The 20,236-nt window shown below is 45.5% G+C and overlaps 1 protein-coding gene across 2 annotated transcripts; it reads right to left on the reverse strand.

The window, feature by feature from the left end:
- Nucleotides 1–61: 61 nt before the first annotated feature.
- On the reverse strand, nucleotides 62–18,529 carry CASP6 (caspase 6). Of its 2 annotated transcripts, XM_020887914.2 has the most exons (7): nucleotides 18,034–18,406; nucleotides 7,510–7,552; nucleotides 6,836–6,982; nucleotides 6,337–6,413; nucleotides 4,107–4,282; nucleotides 1,349–1,508; nucleotides 62–638 (listed from the first exon to the last, which is right to left on the reverse strand). In XM_020887914.2, the coding sequence occupies exons 1-7, from the start codon at nucleotides 18,071–18,073 to the stop codon at nucleotides 400–402; spliced, it is 882 nt and encodes a 293-aa protein (XP_020743573.1). In that variant the 5' UTR covers nucleotides 18,074–18,406; the 3' UTR covers nucleotides 62–399. The 2 variants fall into 2 exon arrangements, with proteins under 2 accessions (XP_020743573.1, XP_070308370.1); XM_070452269.1 differs by lacking the exon at nucleotides 7,510–7,552 and having other exon boundaries at nucleotides 18,034–18,529.
- Between the last annotated feature and the right edge of the window lie 1,707 nt (nucleotides 18,530–20,236).

Raw genomic sequence — 20,236 nt, forward strand, 5'->3', positions numbered from 1 at the left:
AAGTAAGAATGTAAATTAGAAAAACTTAATTAAAAAATTTCAAATATTAAAGGAAAACAAGTTCTTAGATTTCAAAACCCCCTAAAGCCATTATAAAGTTTTATTTTAAAAAAGTCACAAAATACAAGTTAAATCAGTCAGATATTGAGTAAACTTACAATTTAGTACAAAAGTCTAGTATTACAAATGCTTGTGGATTTTCATCTATAGGAATTCCCTGAGGATTTCATTTCCCCATATATCAAAACCCCTTCACCATGTCCAATATGAACTATTTTAAGTTATTAAAGCTTAAAACATTTAAAACTGCTGAACCATTTAAATTGCTTCAACCAAGTGATACTCCTTTATATGAAAAGAGAAAATCTATTTTGAATACATAAAATAAAATAGCACCTATCATTTAGATTTTGGAGAGAAGTGCAGCTTTTTAGTTAGCATTGAGGCAAAGCAGGGAACCTGCTTCTTTCCAATCGCACTTGGGTCTCTGCAGAAGTCCACTCGGCGCTGAGAAACCTTCCTGTTCACCAGGGTGAGGAGTTCTGTGAACTCCAAAGAGGAGCCGAATTTTCCCAGCATCTCACACAAATCTTGAATATACCATGAACCATTCACAGTTTCCCGATGAGAATAGTAACCTAAAAAAGACAGGAGAAGCCACTGAAGTTTCCAGGTTACCTACTGTGACAGAAAATCACTTCTCAAGTCTGAGTTCTCAAAAATCATTGGGCAAGACTAAGATGTGTCCATGATACAGTTTAAAATTTTTTCTCTGCTGACTATTCTCATGTGGAAAAAAAGATTAATTCCACACAGTTCTATAAAAATGGTGTTGATGCTATGTAATTTTCTCCACTTCCTAAAAATTCCCAAGCTAGTAGTAAACTAGGCAATGATTTTTGAGATCGGTGATTAGAAAAAAGAAAAACATAAGATTATTTACTACATTAGAGAACAACTGTCATCAAAATATTTTTTAGGGACTCCCCTGGTGGTCCAGTGGTTTAGGTGCCACACTTAAAATTTTTTTTTTCAACAATGTTTTCCACAAGTGTTAACCGTAAAAGCAGTATCACCATCACCAACTGACACATTCTGCTGCTAAGCTATTCAATATAATTAGTCTTAGAGCTTTATTTAACATGTAATAGTTTTCAGGAAGGATTTTTCTATAAGGTACTTTATAGTTTTAAATATCACTCTGATCAAGATGTCCATTAAGCTTGTGAGCTTCACGACCAGATCACAAGTCCCATTAGAAAGACCTCACCTAAATCAAGGCAAGATGAAACATACAGAAACTTAGCCAAGAAAGCCCATTATACATTTGTATTAAACACCCACAGACCTTCTGCCACAGAGTAGCACATGAGGAAGTCGGCTCCAGCAGGAAGTGTGTAAACCGAGGCCGCGTCCACCTGGGTTAGGTTGGCATCCAGCATGTCTGTCCCGTGATCAACTGCATCCAGAGGGATGACGGGCACGTCGTGCTGGCTGCCCCGACACGCCTACGGGAGGAGGAGGAAGATCCCCTCCTTGAGTTACCTGTTCTCCCCTGTGTCTCACGTTCACAGTGAATGTTCAGTACGCCTTTACAGCAACACCAACAGAATCCACGGTACAGGCATTTCAGAAACAATGCATTCAGCTTTACAGCAGGCCAAAGCTGACAGTGCTTTTTTTCCTGCTTAGGCTTTCTCATAGCTGATGTTTTAAAAAACTGGCATCCTCAATCCTCAACTAGACACCAAATTATGTTGATCTAAAGGTACACTGTAGAGGGGAAAATATCTGTGGTTTCAAAGTTTCTTATGCATTACGCACACCACAGCACCAAGAGCCACCCCTTCTTTTAGAAAGCTATAGTACGTCCCTAAGTGTATCTATTTAATCAGGTAATATATTCCCAGATTGGGTTTTCCTTGCCAAGCTGCAAGGGTCAAAATGACACCACCTGACCTGAGAGCCATTACCGGTGTGCCTCCTGCTTCTGCTCCCTCTTTAAAGCGAGGGCTCAGATCCTTACTAATTCTGACTCATACAGAGGCTAAATAACATTCAATGACTGTTACGGGCTTTTTGGCCCCACTCCATTTAATTATTTTTTGGCAGGGTCCTTCTCCCTGGGAATTTGGTCTTCTTTCAGTCAACAGGTCCCAGCCCCATTTATATATTGAGGGCTTCAATATAAAACAAATAACCTCCAATATTTCAGATGTAACTGTATATGGTGACATGGTCTTTAAAGAGGTAATTAGGGTAAAATGAGGCCTATTGGTGGGCCCTAATCCACTATGACTGGTGTCCTTGTAATGTCAAAATCACGGATAATGACAAACAATATTTAAAAAGTGTGAAATATAAAATTACCCAAATGTGACAGAGACACAAGGTGAGCAAATGCTGTTGGAAAAATGGCATCAACACGGGGTTGCCGCAAACGTTCGGTTTGTCTTAAAAAAGCGAAAGTGTAAGAATAGGCAAAGCACAATAAAGGGAGGTACGCCTGTACGCCGTTCTGGCAGCCCTGGTAAACTTAGTTCAGTGCTCTAACAAGACTGCTACCGTATTATAAACGTGTCCATCAATTCTGAAATGGCTGAAGAATTATCAGCTTTAAAAGAAACATTCTCATGGATTTCAGAGTTACCAGTAAACAGAAGATTCCTGATACCCTATTTTTACAGGGAGATTTTAATCTTATTTTGTATTATCAGGCTTATCGTCAGACCTTTTCTACTGTCTCCCTAAATGGAATGTAGAGCATGTGGAACTCAATGCCAGCGCTTGTCAAATCACCTGTGGTAAGCCTTTACTGGCTGGGGCTGTGCCATTTCCCAGGCACTGTTCAAAGCGTTTTTCACCTTAGGCCAGGTCATCTTATCCTCCCAATCACCCTATGAGGCAGTGCTCCTGTGATGAAGAATCTGATGCACAGAGAAATAAAATAACTTGGCAAAACATTTTCCTTGATTTAGTCCCTGACAGTGCTGGCCACTCCCCCTTTTCCATGAACAATCACCTATCATTCTTATGATTTTCTCCTACTTTTCTGAGCCATCCTCCTCATCATCTTCCCTCTGCCCATTCCTCACCAGTACCCCTCAGTTCTGCTCTACGCTTGTTTTTGGTGGTACCACGCAGCTTGTGGGGTCTTAGATTCCCAACCAGGGACTGAAGCCGGAGCCCTGGCAGTCACGTGTGCTGTCAATGGACCACAAGGGAATTCCCTCTCTACGTGCCGTTTTCAGGGTGTACTTAACACGGAGAAGCTCACCTACTCCCATGCCTCCCAGTACTATCTATCCGCTCATTACTGCCCATTCTCTAACCAGGCCGCCTCTCAGTTACCATCCATCCCCTTGTTACTCCCAACTAACTTCTCTAGCCTAGGCTCCTGTCTCAAGTTTCGACCTCTATTTTCAACATGTCTCACAGACGCCCCAGTGTGTCTGTGAGACATGAAACCAGGGAGTCATCCTTGACTTCTTTTTAAGTAGCCCCCTACTCCCTCTCTCAAGGAATGGCAGGGTGTGAGATGCGGCTGTGTACTTCGTGCAGCCGGGCAACATCAGGAATTCCCATTTTTTTCCAGAAATCCTTCCTGAGGTACCAAAGGGGATGTTATTCAGGCACCTCCAAATATTTTATTCTTAGCCACATCTTGGCCTAAGGGAAAATGTGAAAGGACTAGAAGTCTAGCTGGGACTAAAAGTCTTCATGCCCACATTCTCCTCACCAGCTGGCACGTTCTCCAGCCCCAAAACTAAACCTGGTCTGAACAGGTGGTGCCCTCACCACACTGGTCCATCAGCAGGCACTTTCTCCAGAGGCCCTACCTTGACATTGGGCTGGGCCAGGGAGTCATTTCCAAGTAATATTTGTTATTTTGAGTCATTTGCAAGTAATAAAGATACTGAGTATCTTTATGTTAAGAAAGAACTACCACAAACAGCTCAAGCTGCAACTCTGATTGGCTAGGATTCAAAAAGGGCCTTTTCTGATTACTGGAGAAAGTTAACTTCCAAAATCAGCTTTAGTTCTTTCTAATCACATGTACAGAACCATGGCCTTTATAATTAAGACTATAACAGAATCAGTCTTACCTGAATGATAAATATCTTGGGTTTTCCAACCAAGCTCTGACACTTGTCTCCTTTGAACAAGCCTGTTAACGTCTGAATTTCAATTTTGGCATCATACGCATAGATGTGGTTGCCTTCACCGTGACTCAGGAAAACACACAAAAAGCAATCAGCATCTACGTGGCTGGCAGTTGACGCTAAAAAGGACCCCAAAAGTTATTTAGAAATGAAAATAAGGTACTTACTATCTACATATAAAATTTTAATTTACTAATACTAAAGTTTCACATAATTGAGGGGAAATTTATTATAAAATGTCTAATGAAACCACTTATTTAATTAAGCAATACTGTATCTGACTTTTAAACACCCAAATTATTACAGTTCAAAGTTTGAACAGGTTTTTGTTAGCTTTTTTAAAACACAGAAGAATGACATGGAAAACCTAAAGGTATTATTATGGGGAACCCTGAAAGTTTCTTTGAATCAGCAGAGACCTTCTTAGAGCAGACTGGAAAGACGCAGAAACTGCCCCATAACACTTCCTTAAGTGTCGCTGAGCTGATAAGGAAGGCAGCACCGTCACTATTTCGTCTACAGCGCTTGGAGCTTCCCAGAGTGTCAAGACACGAGGCTGATGCCCTCCAAAGCTGAGCAGCAAGCAAAGTAGGAAAGTTGGTGAGCTGCCAGTTATTATTTACAGCAGCACAAATTATTTACAGATTAAAGAAGAACCCTGGTATAAGGGTTCTCAAAAAATTAAAAACAGAGCTACTGCCATAGCCGACATTTCCACTTCTGGATATTTATCCAAAGACAACAAAAACACTAGCTTGTAAAGATATATGAACCCTTGTATTCTCTGCAGCATTATTACAACAGCCAAGATACAGAAACAACCCAAGTGTCCATTACTGGATGAATGGATAAAGAAAGTGTGGTCTGTACATATACAATAGATTAGCATTCAGTCACTAAAAAAAGGAAAATTTGCAATTTGCAACAACACGGATGAACCCCGAGGGCATTATGCTAAGTGACCCAAGTCAGAGCAGGACGTGATCATGTCACTGCATGTGGGAACTAAAAACCCAGCGAGCCAGCAAGCAGAACCAAATTCAGAGGTGCAGAGAACAGACTGCTGGCAGCTGGGGCAGGGAGAGGAGAAGCGTGAGGCAAAATGGTGAAGGGGTCAAAGGGTGTAAACTCGCAGTTACAAAATAATAAGTCCTGAGGATGTTAATGTGCAGCATGATGACTACAGTTAGCAGTACTGTACTGCATATTTGAAAGCTGCTAAGAGAGTAAACCTTAAAAGTCACTAGAAAAGATTTGATAACTGTGAATGGTGATGGTAACTAGACTTCTGGTGGCAATCGTTCCCCAGTGTACACAAATGCAACGCCATGGCCTGCAGCACACCAGGCTCCACTGTATGTCAGTTACATCTCAATTTAAAAAAAAGTTCTGAAGAAAGTTTAATGATGTAATTGTTGTAATAGTCCATTGACAAATTACTTAAGAACCCATGACATGTGGTGATTATTATACACATTAGGTTGTTAATTTACCTACTGCATGCTGCTGCTGCTGCTAAGTCGCTTCAGTCACGTCCGACTCTGTGCGACCCCACAGACAGCAGCCCACCAGGCTCCCCGTCCCTGGGATTCTCCAAGCAAGAACACTGGAGTGGGTTGTCGTTTCCTTCTCCAATGCATGCATGCGTGCTAAGTCGCTTCAGCCGTGTCCAACTCTGCGACTACGGATAGCAGCCCACCAGGCTCCTCTGTCTATGGGATTCTCTAGGCAAGAATACTGGAGTGGGTTGCCATTTCCTTCTCCAACCTACTGCATAGTGATGTAGAAATTAAGAGATAATGTATGTAAATCCGCAGTATTTTGAAGTCAGTAAAAAACTTGGGTATGGAAGGAGTCAGTTAAAAAATGACTGCCCAGCGTCTGTAGTATTTGCATCTTAGGCTTTTAATTGCCAAATGAAAAGATCATTACATTCATTTTCAGAGTAACAGATTGTAGTGGTATATAAACTTGGTAGGCATAATACTTTGCAAAGGTCTCTAAATCTGCTGAGTAATGTATAATCAGAGAGGCATAAGCAAAACCTATAACCCATGCTAAATTAATTGATAAGCCTTTTTACAACAGTTAATTATTTGGACCTGTCTTCATACAAGGATAATTAAAAACTACTCAGTCCCATCAAAGGAAGATGAGTAGGAAAACTACTTACCCTCGTGAATTTTGAGCAATAGTTCTTCTGCTCTAAGATCATCAAAACATTTTACTTCAAATCCTAGATCTGAAAACCTGGAGATTAAATTGGATACTAGCTTATGAGCTATTCAAAACTGTCATATACTCCAAATTATTTGAGGAATCTGTACACATTTCTATGACATATAAATTGACTTTTCTTTAGGGAGAAAGAAAAATCAAATATTGACAATGATGGTTTTCCTCAATTACCCATGGCAGGAAAGGATTTACTCATGATAACTGATTTAAGTTAGAATACTGCCATCTACTATGCAGATATATTTATAAGAATGCAAAGACTGCTGACATTTAATAGAACAGGATTAAGGGGAAAATTCAGGCAAGTTCTTAAGGGAGGCTGGGCCCAAGTGAGGTTCATCCTCAAATACTCTTGCTCTGTTATTTCTACAGTGCGGACAAGTAGTTATCACTTAAATATCTGACCATCTGGATGTTAAATAAAACAATACTACCTGCGTCTAAGATTTTCTCTGTCGGCACTGGTGCCCCGCCTCTCTGGCAGGGTTAAGTGCCAGAAGAACCTCTCATGATTGAAGATTAATGCAATTCCTCTCCTCTTGTGGTCCATTTTGTACTTTTCAGCCGGATCAAACATTTCTCTGTTTAGAAAAAGTTTAAAAAAATCACATTAAATAGTAAGCTCCTCCAAGCCCAAGGTCAACACGCAGAATAGACAGAGGTCTGCTGCTTCCTCCTGCACCAGGCCGACAGGCCACGGCCATGCCCTGGGCAGGCCTCCCAGCCACACTGGTCAGGAAAGCCCTGAAACATCTCTGTACCAACCGGTAAACGGCAGCCATCCTGAGCAAACCGCTCCCCCCCCCCCCCCCGCCCCAGTTTCTTTGCTTGGGTGTCTTTCCCCCAGGGCTCCAGGAACCGGGGGCCAAAGACGATGGTCTGGCCCAGGCCAAGGCCGTCCCAACTATTCCATATCTTGAGCCTCAGTCTAGGTCCCTTCAGAACCAGGGGCAACAACCAACCCACATACCTACAAGCCAACCCTCCAGATGCTAAAACCTGGCATTCTCCACTCTGCTTTTCAGCGCCCATGTCCCTTTCTTTGATTTCTGTAGGCTGATGACGACCACTAAAGGAAAAGACCTCTGAGTAAACAGAACATTATTACCTCCTAGGGAAGGCATCTATTTCAGTCATGTTTTGTTCTTCACCTATTAAAAGAAAGTAGGGTCTTGTTAATATACTTTTTGATTTATGGTCATAAAACACATTAGGAACTCCCAGCTGCCTTGATTCCTATCCGCTAAGCTCCTTCTGTCTCGGTTGGTTTAAAAGTCAAAGGATGTGAGAATGGGTAAGGGAGAAGGAAGGGGAAGTGCTGTTAATAATAAATGAACTGTACGTGCCACAACTAGAGAAGCCTGCACACCGCTACAGAAAGCCCAAGCACTGCAAGGAAGACCCAGCGCAGCCAAAATAAATAAACGAACCGTAAACACACAGCTCAGTCCTTTCTCACCTCCAACTCTTACATGCAAAATAAAAAAAGATCATAAACAGAAATGGAAAAACTCTACTCAAATTCATCTGCTGCACACTATGCCAAAAGTAACAAACACAGCTCTGTGATCGTGAAGCTCAAATGAAATATGAAATTGCTTTATTTTGCATAAAATGTTTTTTGCAAATATTCTCTGAAACAGAGAAGGAGTGAAGTCAAGCAAGAGAACTGAACACAGTGTGGTGGACACTCGATTACCCTACTGCCTGGAAGCGGCAGACGTTTTGGTGGAGGAAGGGAAGGGCAAAGACTCAGATTCTGACCTGCATGACACATGCGCTTGTTATGATCCTATAATGAGGACCCTCTTCTCCCAACCCAAGATCAGACTTCCCCACCCACAAGACAACCTCTCACTGAATCCCTCTCCTCCCAGGAACAGTGCTGTGCATCAGAGCCTCTGCAGTGACAGAATTCCCTACCCCAGCTGTCTCTGGGGGCAGCCACTGGCCACATGTGCTTTTGAGCCCTTGAACTTTGGCAACTGAGGAACTCAAATTTTAATTAACTTCAACTAATTTAAATTTATATAACATGTGTGGCCAGTGGCTTCTCTACTGGACAGCAGCAGTGAGTCTAACATCTTCTATCAGAAGAGTCCATATGCTCATGAGTCTGCTTTTGCCTGATAAACAGCTTGAGAGGGGACAGAAGGTGATGACTATACAAATACTAATAATGTAGCAAGATGCCCCTTTCAGTTGAGGTCTTTGAAGGAAGGAGGACAGACCCTAGGGGTAAACTCCTACTCATCATCTCCCTGCCAAGAGGGCAGTGTTCCCCTCACTCCTTGGAGTCTCTCCCTCACGCCTGATGGTTCTAACCTCATGTCTCCTCACTGACAAAAGTCCACCTAGGGAGAGAGGATGAGGAGAGGGAGAATTCAACTCCAGGGCCCTTTACCAGTCACTCTCAGCCTGCTCCTCCTGGACTGCATCCAGCATTCAAACCAGCCAAGACCCCAGAGAGGCATCACCCTTGTTCCAATAGGCCCCAATCAGTTTTCCTTAACCTTCTGCATCAATCCCTGGCCTGGGTGATAAAATGCAGATTCCTGGTACCTAACCCAGATTTACAGAATCAGAATCCTGGGAGATGTGACAAGGTGATTTTTACTCACACCAAAGATTAGGAGTCAGAAGCAGCCTCTCTAATGCATCCTCCCCAGCCTCCCGAGGCTTCCATGCTACCCTCATCCTGCTCTGAGGCGGATCCTGCGTATTCCACACCGTGTTGTACTGCGGACGCTTCCTACCAAGCTCTCCTCTATCAAGGGACATCCCTACCATGCAGCTGCTTACTGGGGGGTCTCCTATTTCACACAGTGCTCTGCTGAGACACGACCTACTCCACACCATGTTCGAGAAGGGGCCCTGCCCACCCCACACTGCTCTACAAAGGGTACGTGGCACCTGGTACCCCGTCCCACCAGGAGGCTTCTACTCCACACACCGACCCTGGGGACTATTAATACTTCCTGCTGGACACACTACCAGAGACACTCCACACGCGTTTCTACTAGAACTCTTCCTACCCCTGCGCGTGATGCTGGGGAGACTTCCGACCACACACAGCTCTCTGCAGGGACACCTCCTCCTCCAGAACTCCTATCCAGAATGCTTCCTACGTCACACGCTGGTCTACTGGAAACCTCCTCCTCCACACACTGCTGTCCTGCCGGGACGCTCCCTACTCCACACACGGCTGAACAGCCGACGCTTCCTGATCACACTCACTCCACTCGGGATGCTGCCCCCGTGAACACACAGCTCTGGGGGGCACTTCCGATTCCACCCTCTGCTGGGCCCAGGACACCTGCTCCTACACAGCCTGTTCTACCAGGATTACTTCCGACACCACACGCTCTTCTCCCCGGGACACTTACAATCTGCTGTACCCAGAATGCCTCCTAGTCCAGACGATGATGTGCTGGGCCGCTTCCCAGCTCACACACTGCAGAAGGGAATGCAGCCAAGGCCACACCCAGCTCTCCTTCAGGAACTCTGCATCCACACACGGTCTACCCTGGGGACCTCGTCCACACACTGACCTACCAAGGTCACCCGGTGCCACCTCTGCCCTGCTGCGTCCGGGACACACCCTACTCCACACACTACTTTGCCAGGTTACTTCCCATCACACTGCTGCGGTCTGGATACAACCTCTCGTTCCTCTACAAAGACTCTGCCCAGAGTTCTCCCCACGCCACACACTGCTCTGTGGACGGATATTTCCTTCCCTGCACACTCTGCACCAGCGACTTCCTCCTCCACGCGGCGCTCGCCCGAGGAGACACCCTCCCTCCTTCTGCCACACGCTGCCAGAAACGTCCTGCTCCACACACCCCCCTGCAAGCGGTGTCTCCTGCTCCACGCTCTGCTCTGTGCCTGGGACCTTCCTGCCCCAGTGATCTCCGTGGTTACCTACTTCCCACACAGCTCTAGGTGACATACTTCTTACCACCACGGTGCTCCAGCCAGGGTCGTTCCTTCACTGTTCCTCAGGCCTCTTTACCTGGAGATCTCCTCCTAAACAGTGCTATACAAGGGAGCCTTCCCTACTGCACTCACCCAGGCTACTCCCCACCCCAGACACTTCCACTGAATATACGTCCTACTCTTCCCACACCACACACCGCCACGCCCAGAATACATCCTGCTCCACACACTGCTGTACCAGGGAGAATTTCCTGCTCCACACTGCTCCACGGGGACATTTCCTACCAAGACTCCCCACTGCTCAGGGATGCCACCCTTCTGAACACGAAACTCTTCAAGGCTGACTTCCCACTCTGCATACTGAGCTACCCCCAAATCCCACCGAGCCCATAAACTCCTCCACACAGTGATACAGTGGGATACTGTCTCATCCACACACTGCTCCCCTGGGACACTGCCCACTCCACACAGTGCTTTGCTCGGGCTACTTCCTGGCCACACACTGTCCTAACGGGGATTCCTCCCAGCCAGCAGACTGCCCTCCCAGAAGACCTCATTCCTCACATTGTCTACTGGGGTTCCTTCCGGCTCCCCACGCTGCTCTACTAAGCAATGTGCAGCGTTTCCTCTCCTTCCATTTTCAAAAGCATTCCATGATCTACCTTTATTTTTCTTACCTCCTTTTAATACCCTTACGTTCTTATCACTAAAACAATTACATAATAAAGAAATAGAATCACTCAAACTAAACACATTAAATCTATATCTAAAATTCAGTCTCACCTCAAGAAACAAGAAAAATCTCAAACTGATCTCACACTTAAAGCAACTAGAGAAAGAACATCAATAACAACAACAAAAACACCAAAGTTTAGTAGAAGGAATGAATCATAAAGATGAGAGCAGAAATAAATGAAATAGAAATGAAGAAAACAATAGCAAAAATCAATAAAACTAAAAGTTGGTTCTTTGAGAAGATAAAATTGGTAAGTCTTTAGCCAGAATCATTAAGAAAAAAACGGAGAGGATTCAAATCAACAAATTCAGAAATGAAAAAGGAGAAATGAACAACTAATACTGCAGAAATACAAAGCATCATAAGAGACTATTATAAGCAACTATATGATAATAAAATAGACGACCTGGAAGAAATGGACAAATTCTTGGAAAGGTACAACTTTTCAAGACTGGACTGAGAAGAATTAGAAAATATAAACAGACCAATCACAAGTAAGGAAATTGAAATTGTAATTAAATATCTTTCAACAAACAAAAGGCCAGGACCAGACGGCTTCACAGGCAAATTCTGTCAAACATTTAGAAAAGAGATAATACCTGTCTTTCTCAAACTCTTCCCAAAAATTGCAGAGGAAGGAGCACTCCCAAACTCATTCTACAAGGCCACCATCACCCTGATACCAAAACCAGACAAATAAATTACAAAAAAAAATTACAGAACAATACCACTGATAACAAAGACACAAAATCCTCAATAAAATCCTTGCAAACAGAATGCAGCAACATGTTAAAATACTCATACACTGTGATCAAGTGGGATTTATCCCAGGGGTGTAAGGATTCTTCAATATACTCAAATCAATGTGATACACTGTATTAAATTAAATAAAAACCATATGATCATCTCAATAGATGCATAAAAGGTTTTTGACAAAATTTAACAGCCATGTATGATAAAAACTCTCCAGAAAGTGGGCATAAAGGGGATCTACCTCAATATAATAATGGCCATATACAATAGTCCCACGGCAAACATCATTCTTAATGGTGAAAAACTGAAAGCATTTCCTCTAAGATCAGTAATGAGATAAGGATGTTCACTCTCACTATTATTATTTAGCATGGCTTCGGAAGTTGGTGGCTTAGACAGTAAAGAATCTGCCTGCAATGCAGGAGACCCAAATTCAATCCCTGGGTTGGGAAGATTCCCCTGGAGAAGGGAAAAAAATAAACAAATGGGACCTAATTAAACTCGAAAGCTTTTGCACAGCAAAGGAAACCATAAACAAGTTGAAGAGACAACTCTCAGAATGGGAGAAAATAACTGCAAATGAAGCAACAGATAAAGGCTTCATCTCCAAAACATACAAACAATTCATGCAGCTCAATATAAAAAACAAAAAACAGGGATTTTGCCAGTGGTCCAGTGGCTAAGACTCCAAGCTCCCAATGCAGGAGGCTGGGGTACAATCCCTGGTCAGGGAACTAGATCCCACAAGCCACAGCTAAGAGTTCGATTGCACAACTAAAGATCCTACATGCTGCAACAAAGATCGAAGATCCCGTGTGCTGCAACTAAGACCCAGCCCAACCAAACAAATAAGTAAATGTTAAAAAATATAAACAACCCAATCAAAAAATGGGAGGAAGACCTAAATAGACATTTCTCCAAAGAAGACATACAGATGGCCAACAAACCCATGAAAAGATGCTCAACATTGCTAATTATTATAGAAAGGCAAATTAAAACTCCAACGAGGTATCACCACATACCAGTCAGAATGGACATCATCAAAAAATCTACAAACAATAAATGCTGGAGAGGATGTGGAGAAAAGGGAACCCTCAAAAAAAAAAGAAAAAGAAAAGGGAACCCTCTTGCACTGTTGGGAATGTAAATTGCTGTGGCCATTATGGAGAACGGTATGGAGATTCCTTTAAAAAAGTAGGAATAAAACTACCACATGACCCAGCACTCTCCCAGCACTACTGGGCATATACCCTGAGGAAACCAGAACTGAAACAGACACATGTACCCCAATGTTCACGGCAGGGCTATTTACAAGAAAGGCATGGAAGCAACCGAAGTGTCCACCAACAGGTGAATGGACACAGACGATGTGGCACAAATACACAATGGAGTATTACTCAGACATAAAAAGGAACAAAATTAGGTCATTTGTAGAGATCTGGATGGACACATAGTCTTTCCTACAGAGTCAAGTAAATCAGAAAGAGAAAAACAAATATCGTATATTAAGGCAGGTATGTGGAAATCTAGAAAAATGGCGAATGAACCTAGTTCCAGGAGAGGAAAAGAGAGGCAGCTGTAGAGAATGGACACGTGGACACAGTGGGAGAAGGCGAGGGTGGGATGAACTGGAAGATTATGATTGACATATATACGCTATGATATGTAAAACAGATAGCGTAGTGGGAGCCTGCCATTATAGCAAGAACTCAGCTCATTGCTGTGTAATGAAGGACCTAGATGGATGGCATAGAGCAGGTGGGTGGTGGGAAGGAGGCCCATGAAGGACGGTCTACATGTATACATATAGCTGATTCACATCTCTGAACAGCAGAAACTAACACACATTGTAAAGGAATTACACTCCAATTAAAAAAAAAATGTTTATCTGAAAGCCAATCACTTCCTTCACCCTCCAAGAACCTGCACGGGCTGGAGAGCACTGAGTCTCCTCTGAGACCCCCAGAGGAGCTGAGACCCAGCAGCTCACCTCCCCCAGCTTCTGCACCTTGTCGGTAGTGAGCCTAAGGCAGCCTGAAGCGTCCCTGCCCACCGGCTGGTCACCAAACTAACTCAAGTCCCTGAGAGTGAAAGCACTAGAGATGTACACTCTATTGGATCCCTAAGGTTTCCTTTTCACAGTCTGAGGAAGGAGCCTCACAGTTCTCCTGGGCTGATGTAATTTACACTGTGCATTTGAGTCATCTCAAATATTGCTGTCAGCTTATAGACTTAGGGAAGACAGCTAGTATTAAGTAGTTCAAGATTAACTTGTTTAAAATGACATTCAGTTTCAGAGTTAACAGGACCATCTTAATGAGGCTTTTTTTTTTTGTCACTGTTAACACAATAGACATAGAAAGAAACTGGGCTCTGAAAACTTAATTCTGAACCTCACAGGCTCTAACCTTCACTCTGCTATAAACAGGCGCCCTGTATCCTACATCAACACTGATCTGGTCCAGCTGCCAGTCTGTTCTAGCAGTTTGCTGAATCGGAACAGAAAGTTACGGAGACAGAGATTAGAACGGAAGTTCCAAAACTTCCTCGGAGCTGATCAATTTTACCCAGCTTCAGAGAACATGCATTATTGAGGCAGGAGACAGTTGGACTCTAGAACAGACATTTACAACTGGCCCTTTGACACGGGGCGGGGGAGGAAAAGATAGGCTCCAGGCCAGACACTCCCAGCCCTCTGCTTACATATCCTAAGGCAAGAGACAGATGGGCTTTGGGCTAGGTATTTATGACCAGACTGCTGTCTACATTTCAAGATCTGCTCTTGGATATAAAAACAGCAGGAATACAGTGGATAACCAGACCTTATGGGTTATCCACTGGGTACCTTATGGCAGGAACAGAGAGTGGCTAAACTCTGTTAGAAGATCAAGAGGTCATACATTTCCCATTCTTAGGGCAAAGGAGACACTGCTGCTGCTAAGTCGCTTCAGTCGTGTCCGACTCTGTGCGACCCCATAGATGGTAGCCCACCAGGCTCCTCCGTCCCTGGGATTCTCCAGGCAAGAATACTGGAGTGGGTTGCCATTTCCTTCTCCAATGCGTGAAAGTGAAAGTGAAGTCGCTCAGTCGTGTCGGACTCTTAGCAACCCCATGGACTACAGCCTACCAGGCTCCTCCTTCCATGGGATTTTCCAGGCAAGAGCACTGGAGTGGGGTGCCATCGCCTTCTCCGAAAGGAGACACTACATATGTGCAAAGGCTTCAAGGGGCCAAAAAAGGCAGGGATGTCAGACCACAGTAAGTCTTGCTACTCCCCCCACCATATGCCTCTGTGAGTGATGAAATCCATCTTGACTGAGGGGTGCAGGCACACCCAGGGGAGGGTCCTGAGACAAACTGACTGAGGGGTGGAGAGTAGGAGCAGGTAGGGGTGTCAAAACAAGACAACGGGCCAAAGGTGAACGAAGAGCAGGAGTGAAAGTCTCCCAGTGGAGTCCGACTCTGCGACCCCGTGGACTGTAGCCCACCCGGCTCCTCTGTCCACGGGATTCTCCAGGCAACAATACTGGAATGGGTTGCCACGCCCTTGTCCAGGGGATCTTCCCAACCCAGGGATCAAACCCTCATTGCAGGCAGCTTCTTTACCGTCTTAACCACCAGCACTGTCCTAATAAATGACTTAACCACCTCGCAAAGTCGGACACGACTGAGAGACTGAACGAAGCGTCTTTTTACTGTGTCCTCATCAGAGAGGACACGCCCACACCCCTTCTCTGCAGTGTGCATCTCTGGCTTGCTTCTATCTTAACAGTCACTCTGTGTTCGCTCCCATTTGTCGCTGTGCTATGTCTCTAATAATAAACTTTGTACCTGCATTTACAGTTTTTGCCTCCATGAAAAATGCATTTTTCCCTAGGGGCAAGAGTCAGGGAAAAACAGGTTTGAGCCTCTAGCCCTTACTGGTCTGGAAGCTAGGATTCCTGGTTTTCATCAAGGCTACCCAGATTCACTTCCTGGGCAGGGAATTACAATCTCACCTCACGCCACAGCTCACTGCTGCCTCTCCGAGATCATTATGATCCTGCCACAGTCATTTTAAATTGTAGGTGCCCAACAGACCAGCTTTCAGGAAGGGTGCACAGTATCATTATACTGCATAATGTGAAGAGCCAGCTCACTGGAAAAGACCCTGATGCTGGGAAAGACTGAGGGCAGGAGGAGAAGGAGAAGACAGAGGGTGAGACGGTTGGATGGCATCACTGACTCAAAGGACATGAGTTTGAGCAAGCTCCAGGAGATGGTGAAGGACAGGGAAGCCTGGGATGCTGCAGTCCATGGGGTAGCAAAGAGTCGGACATGACTTAGCGACTGAATGGCATACTGCATGAATACAAATAAACTGGTTTTGTTGACGTGGAGAAAATAAATCTTAGTGAGGGAGATACTCTATATACGATTTATAAGTTCCTTTTCATCTGCAATTATTCTCAGAAATGGGGCAACCAGACTCTTGACCTCTCCTCCCTTCTCCTTCTCTGATTTATGCTGTTTTCCTCTCCATCATAATGTAACCATCTCTTTGCTCAAACCAGTTTTTTACAAAACCAATCAATCATACTTTTTCCTCCACACCTTAACCTGAGAACGCCTCCAGTTACCATTTGTTGATGGCTTGGCACATGAAATAACTATCTCACTCTGCTCCACAGGCCCTTTGAGACAGAGAAAGTGCAAGGGGCTTATCTAAGGTCGGTGCCTTGGAGTTGGTACCGAAAGGCCCGGTTCTGCCTGCAGATTGCAAAGTCCGTGCACTCCCGTGGTTTAACATGGTAAAACCACTCCCACCAGGGAGAGACCAGAAACCTTTCTAAACCAAGTGCTCACTTCTCCAAACCTCTTCAGTATCTAATGTCGTCATCTTCATTCACTGCAGTATCTGTGACAATCTACCCATATTCCTTATCAAGGACTGGTTTAATAATCCTACCTTCAGTGACTCGTGTCAGGCCTGGAATACACAGGAAAAGGAGCAATGTGGACAAAGAAAGGGGAGCAAGTCGGGAGAGGAAGGAAACCATTACAGGAATGGCAGGGGATGTGCAGTGACTAGCAGTGCCTCAAGCATCCAGCCCTCCTTCCCCAACCCCTCCCCCCGGGTTCCAAGAGGGAAATGGTTGCAGGACCTCGTCAGGGTAACCCCACTTCCTGAACAACCGTGGTGACTTTTACAACGTGCCTCTGCGACGAGGCTTGTTTTATGTAGCAAAGAACAAAAAGCTCTGGAATAAAGGCACTCTGTGGACTGACCGCCGGGCGAGTCAAACCACTCTCCACCTTCCTCCCCCCAGCCCCACCCTTTTAAAAACTATGGCCAGGCTCAGAGTTTCTAAACCTTATCGGTAATGTAATTATAAGTGACAGGGAAGAACATCCTAAAGCCTGTGTTTAGAAGCTGATTCTTTTGTAGAGAAAAGTTGTTCGTTGTTTTAGTCGCTGTGTCCGACTCTTTGAGACCCCATGGACCTTAGCCGGCCAGGCTCCTCTGTCCGTGGGATTCTCCAGGCAAGAATACTGGGGTGGGTCGCCATGCCCTCCTCCAGGGGATCTGCTCGACCCAGGGATCGAATTCAGGTCTCCTGCTTTAGCAGGCGGATTCTTTACCGTCTGAGCCACCAGGGAACCCCCCAGAGAAAAGTTACCGTGGCCTTAAGTTAAACTCACAAATAACCGCAGGTTTCCCAGATGCAGGAGAACCATGCGGGGCTGTGCAGATGCCAAGGCCTGACTTTCGTCTCCAGTTTCCGTGCTGGCAAGCCCGGGGCTTCTCTCTGCCCGGCCACCCCCGCGGGCTGCTCACGCTCCACTGTTACTACAGGCAACCACTTATTTTTACGTAGAAGGGAAAAAAATAAGGCCCAACAAGACCCAAAAGTTAACTTTTCTTATGACCAGGCGCAGTTAAAGTTCAAATTGCCACGACAGCTAGGAAGAGATCAGTGCCCGGAGGACAAAAGCGGCAGGGGCATTCCCCAGCGCCCAGCGCCCAGCGCCGCCACCAGAGACCGCAAGGAGGCGGCGGCGAGGCCCCGGAGTTGTTTTTCCTGAGCCCAGAAGCTCCGCTGCGCCCACCCGACCTGAGCGCTTCCCTCCAAGACCCTCAACTTCTCCCGGCCGCCGAGCAAAGCCGGGGCAACCCGCGTCCCCACTCGCGCCCGCGCGCCCCGCTCGGCACCCGCCACCTACCCGCACCGCGAGCCGGGCGGAGCGCAGGCTCGGAGCTCATCGCAGCGGAGAGCGTGGCACCGACGCCCGGGCGGCCTCCGCTTCCTGAAGCCGGGCCGCTGCCCCCGCCCCTTCCTCCGCCCCCGCCGCCCTGGCTCCCGCCCTTCCCGCGGTGGAGGCGGGCTCGGGGGGTCGGGGATGCCCTTGACTTCGCTCGGGGTTCGCAGCGGCCGGAGCGCCCTGGCACGGCAGAGGACGCGGTCTCGCCCGCCTGGCGCCTGGGGAGCCGAAGCCGGCCTTCGGGAGATGTCAGCAGCGACTCCGAAGACAAGCCGCGGTCCTGGGGTGGGAGGCTGCAGGCAACTACAGACCGCCTGCGGCGAGCCCCGGGTCGCTCGAGCTCCGCCCCAGTCTCTGCTCCTCGCGCAGCTCAAAGGTGCGCGCTGCCGCGTTTCCCCCTTTTCCCAGTGCCGGTGACTTGTTCGGAGGACTTTAAAAGCGCTCTTTGTATAGCGGATCCGGGACTAAGTAAACTGGAGGCAACTCCAGAATTTCCAAGTCTGACTTTCATATGTAGTGTTAATTCTGGAAAGGAATCATGCAGAAAGTCGGAGACCCGATTTTGGGCTCTGTGGATTATGACTTTTACTGAGCATGCTTGCTGCATTTAATTGAGCTCCTCTTCGGGTGGCTGGTTATTGTGTAAATTTGCTTCAACGAGTAACTCCTGACATTGGAAGAAAACGTGGCTTCATCTTTTCCAACTTCTCGTGGTCTCGTCATTTAAAAAGTAACCAATAGCAGACAGGGGGAAATGTGTTAAGACACGACTTCCAATATATTAGCCTAAGAGATCCGATTTCTATAAATGGGATTTCCCAGGTGGCGCTCAGTCGGTAAAGAATCTGCCTGCAGTGCAGGAGACCTGGGTTCGATCCCTGGGTCGGGAAGATCCCTTGGAGAAGGGAAAAGCAACCCACTTTAGTATTCTTGTCTGGAAAATCCCATGAACAGAGGAGCTTGGCAGGCTACAGTCCATGCACTCGCAAGAGTCCGTCCGACACGACTTAGTGACTAAACCAACACCACAGGAGGCGCTAGTGGTAAATAACTGGCTGCCAATGCTGGAGATGCCAGAGACAAGGTTCAATCTCTGGGTCAGGAAGATCCCCTGGAGGAGGTCAGGCAACCCACTCCAGTATTCCTGCCTGGAGAATCCCATGACCAGAGGAGCCTGGCGGGCTACGGTCCATAGGGTCCCCAAAAGTCAGACATGACTGAAGCAACTTAGCATTCATGCTTCTATAAATATCACTTTTTTATATGAGAGAGAAAAACAAAATCTAACTTCCTACATGTGCTGTGGTTCAAAAAAGCACACAGAATATGAAATCAAAGGATTTTATTCACCCCATGCCATTTACTGTTCTTTTTATTGTAGGCATAAAATATTTCTGAAATCACTTTGTTCTAGTGCAGTGAAGACATGGAATGTCAGTATCTCCCTCATAAGCTGGTTGAGACAATTGAGTTAAATTACTGTATTCAGAACAGTGCCTGGCTTGTGAAAAGCTCAGTAAATTTTTATTGCCACCATCTTAAGCATATTGAAAGCAGACTTGGCCTTCTTTTGGTTTGACCATTACCAGGAAGTTGCATAGGATATAAGAGGTACTCAATAAATATTTACCCACTGAATGAAATTCATAATCTCAGCATTTGTGCTCTGGACCTTACCCAGTTTGAATGAGTTAGCTGACCACCAGAGCTTCCTGTTCTTCTGCCTACTGTTCATGGTCTCCTCTACTTGAGCCCTAAAAATACTCCTTATACTGAAGTGAAACTCCAGTTGGCTAACCTTCCATGTACCTGAAAGGAACAGATGAAAGGAATTAAATTCCCCCCAGATGTTTGTTATCTCAGAATGCTGTATTGCCTTTATAGCATATGGGGTGATATGTTTTAAAGATTTATTTACCTTAGGAAATATAAGTATAAAGTATTAGGATAGCCATTTCAAAATTACAAGTGCTAAATTTTAGCCTTTTAAAGCAATAGCTATCCCCTCACCCTGACCCCATGAAAAAGGGTGTCTGTGATTGGGAAATAGGCTGCCAAGGTTCTAATCCTTGCTCTATCATTTATTGGCTGCGAGGCTTTGGACAATTAAGGCAGTTTAACCACTCCCAGCTTCAGATTCTTCTCTTTAAAATGGGGACCAAAT

This window comes from Odocoileus virginianus, chromosome 21 (assembly GCF_023699985.2).
Source record: "Odocoileus virginianus isolate 20LAN1187 ecotype Illinois chromosome 21, Ovbor_1.2, whole genome shotgun sequence".
NCBI classification, from domain to species: Eukaryota; Metazoa; Chordata; class Mammalia; order Artiodactyla; family Cervidae; genus Odocoileus; species Odocoileus virginianus.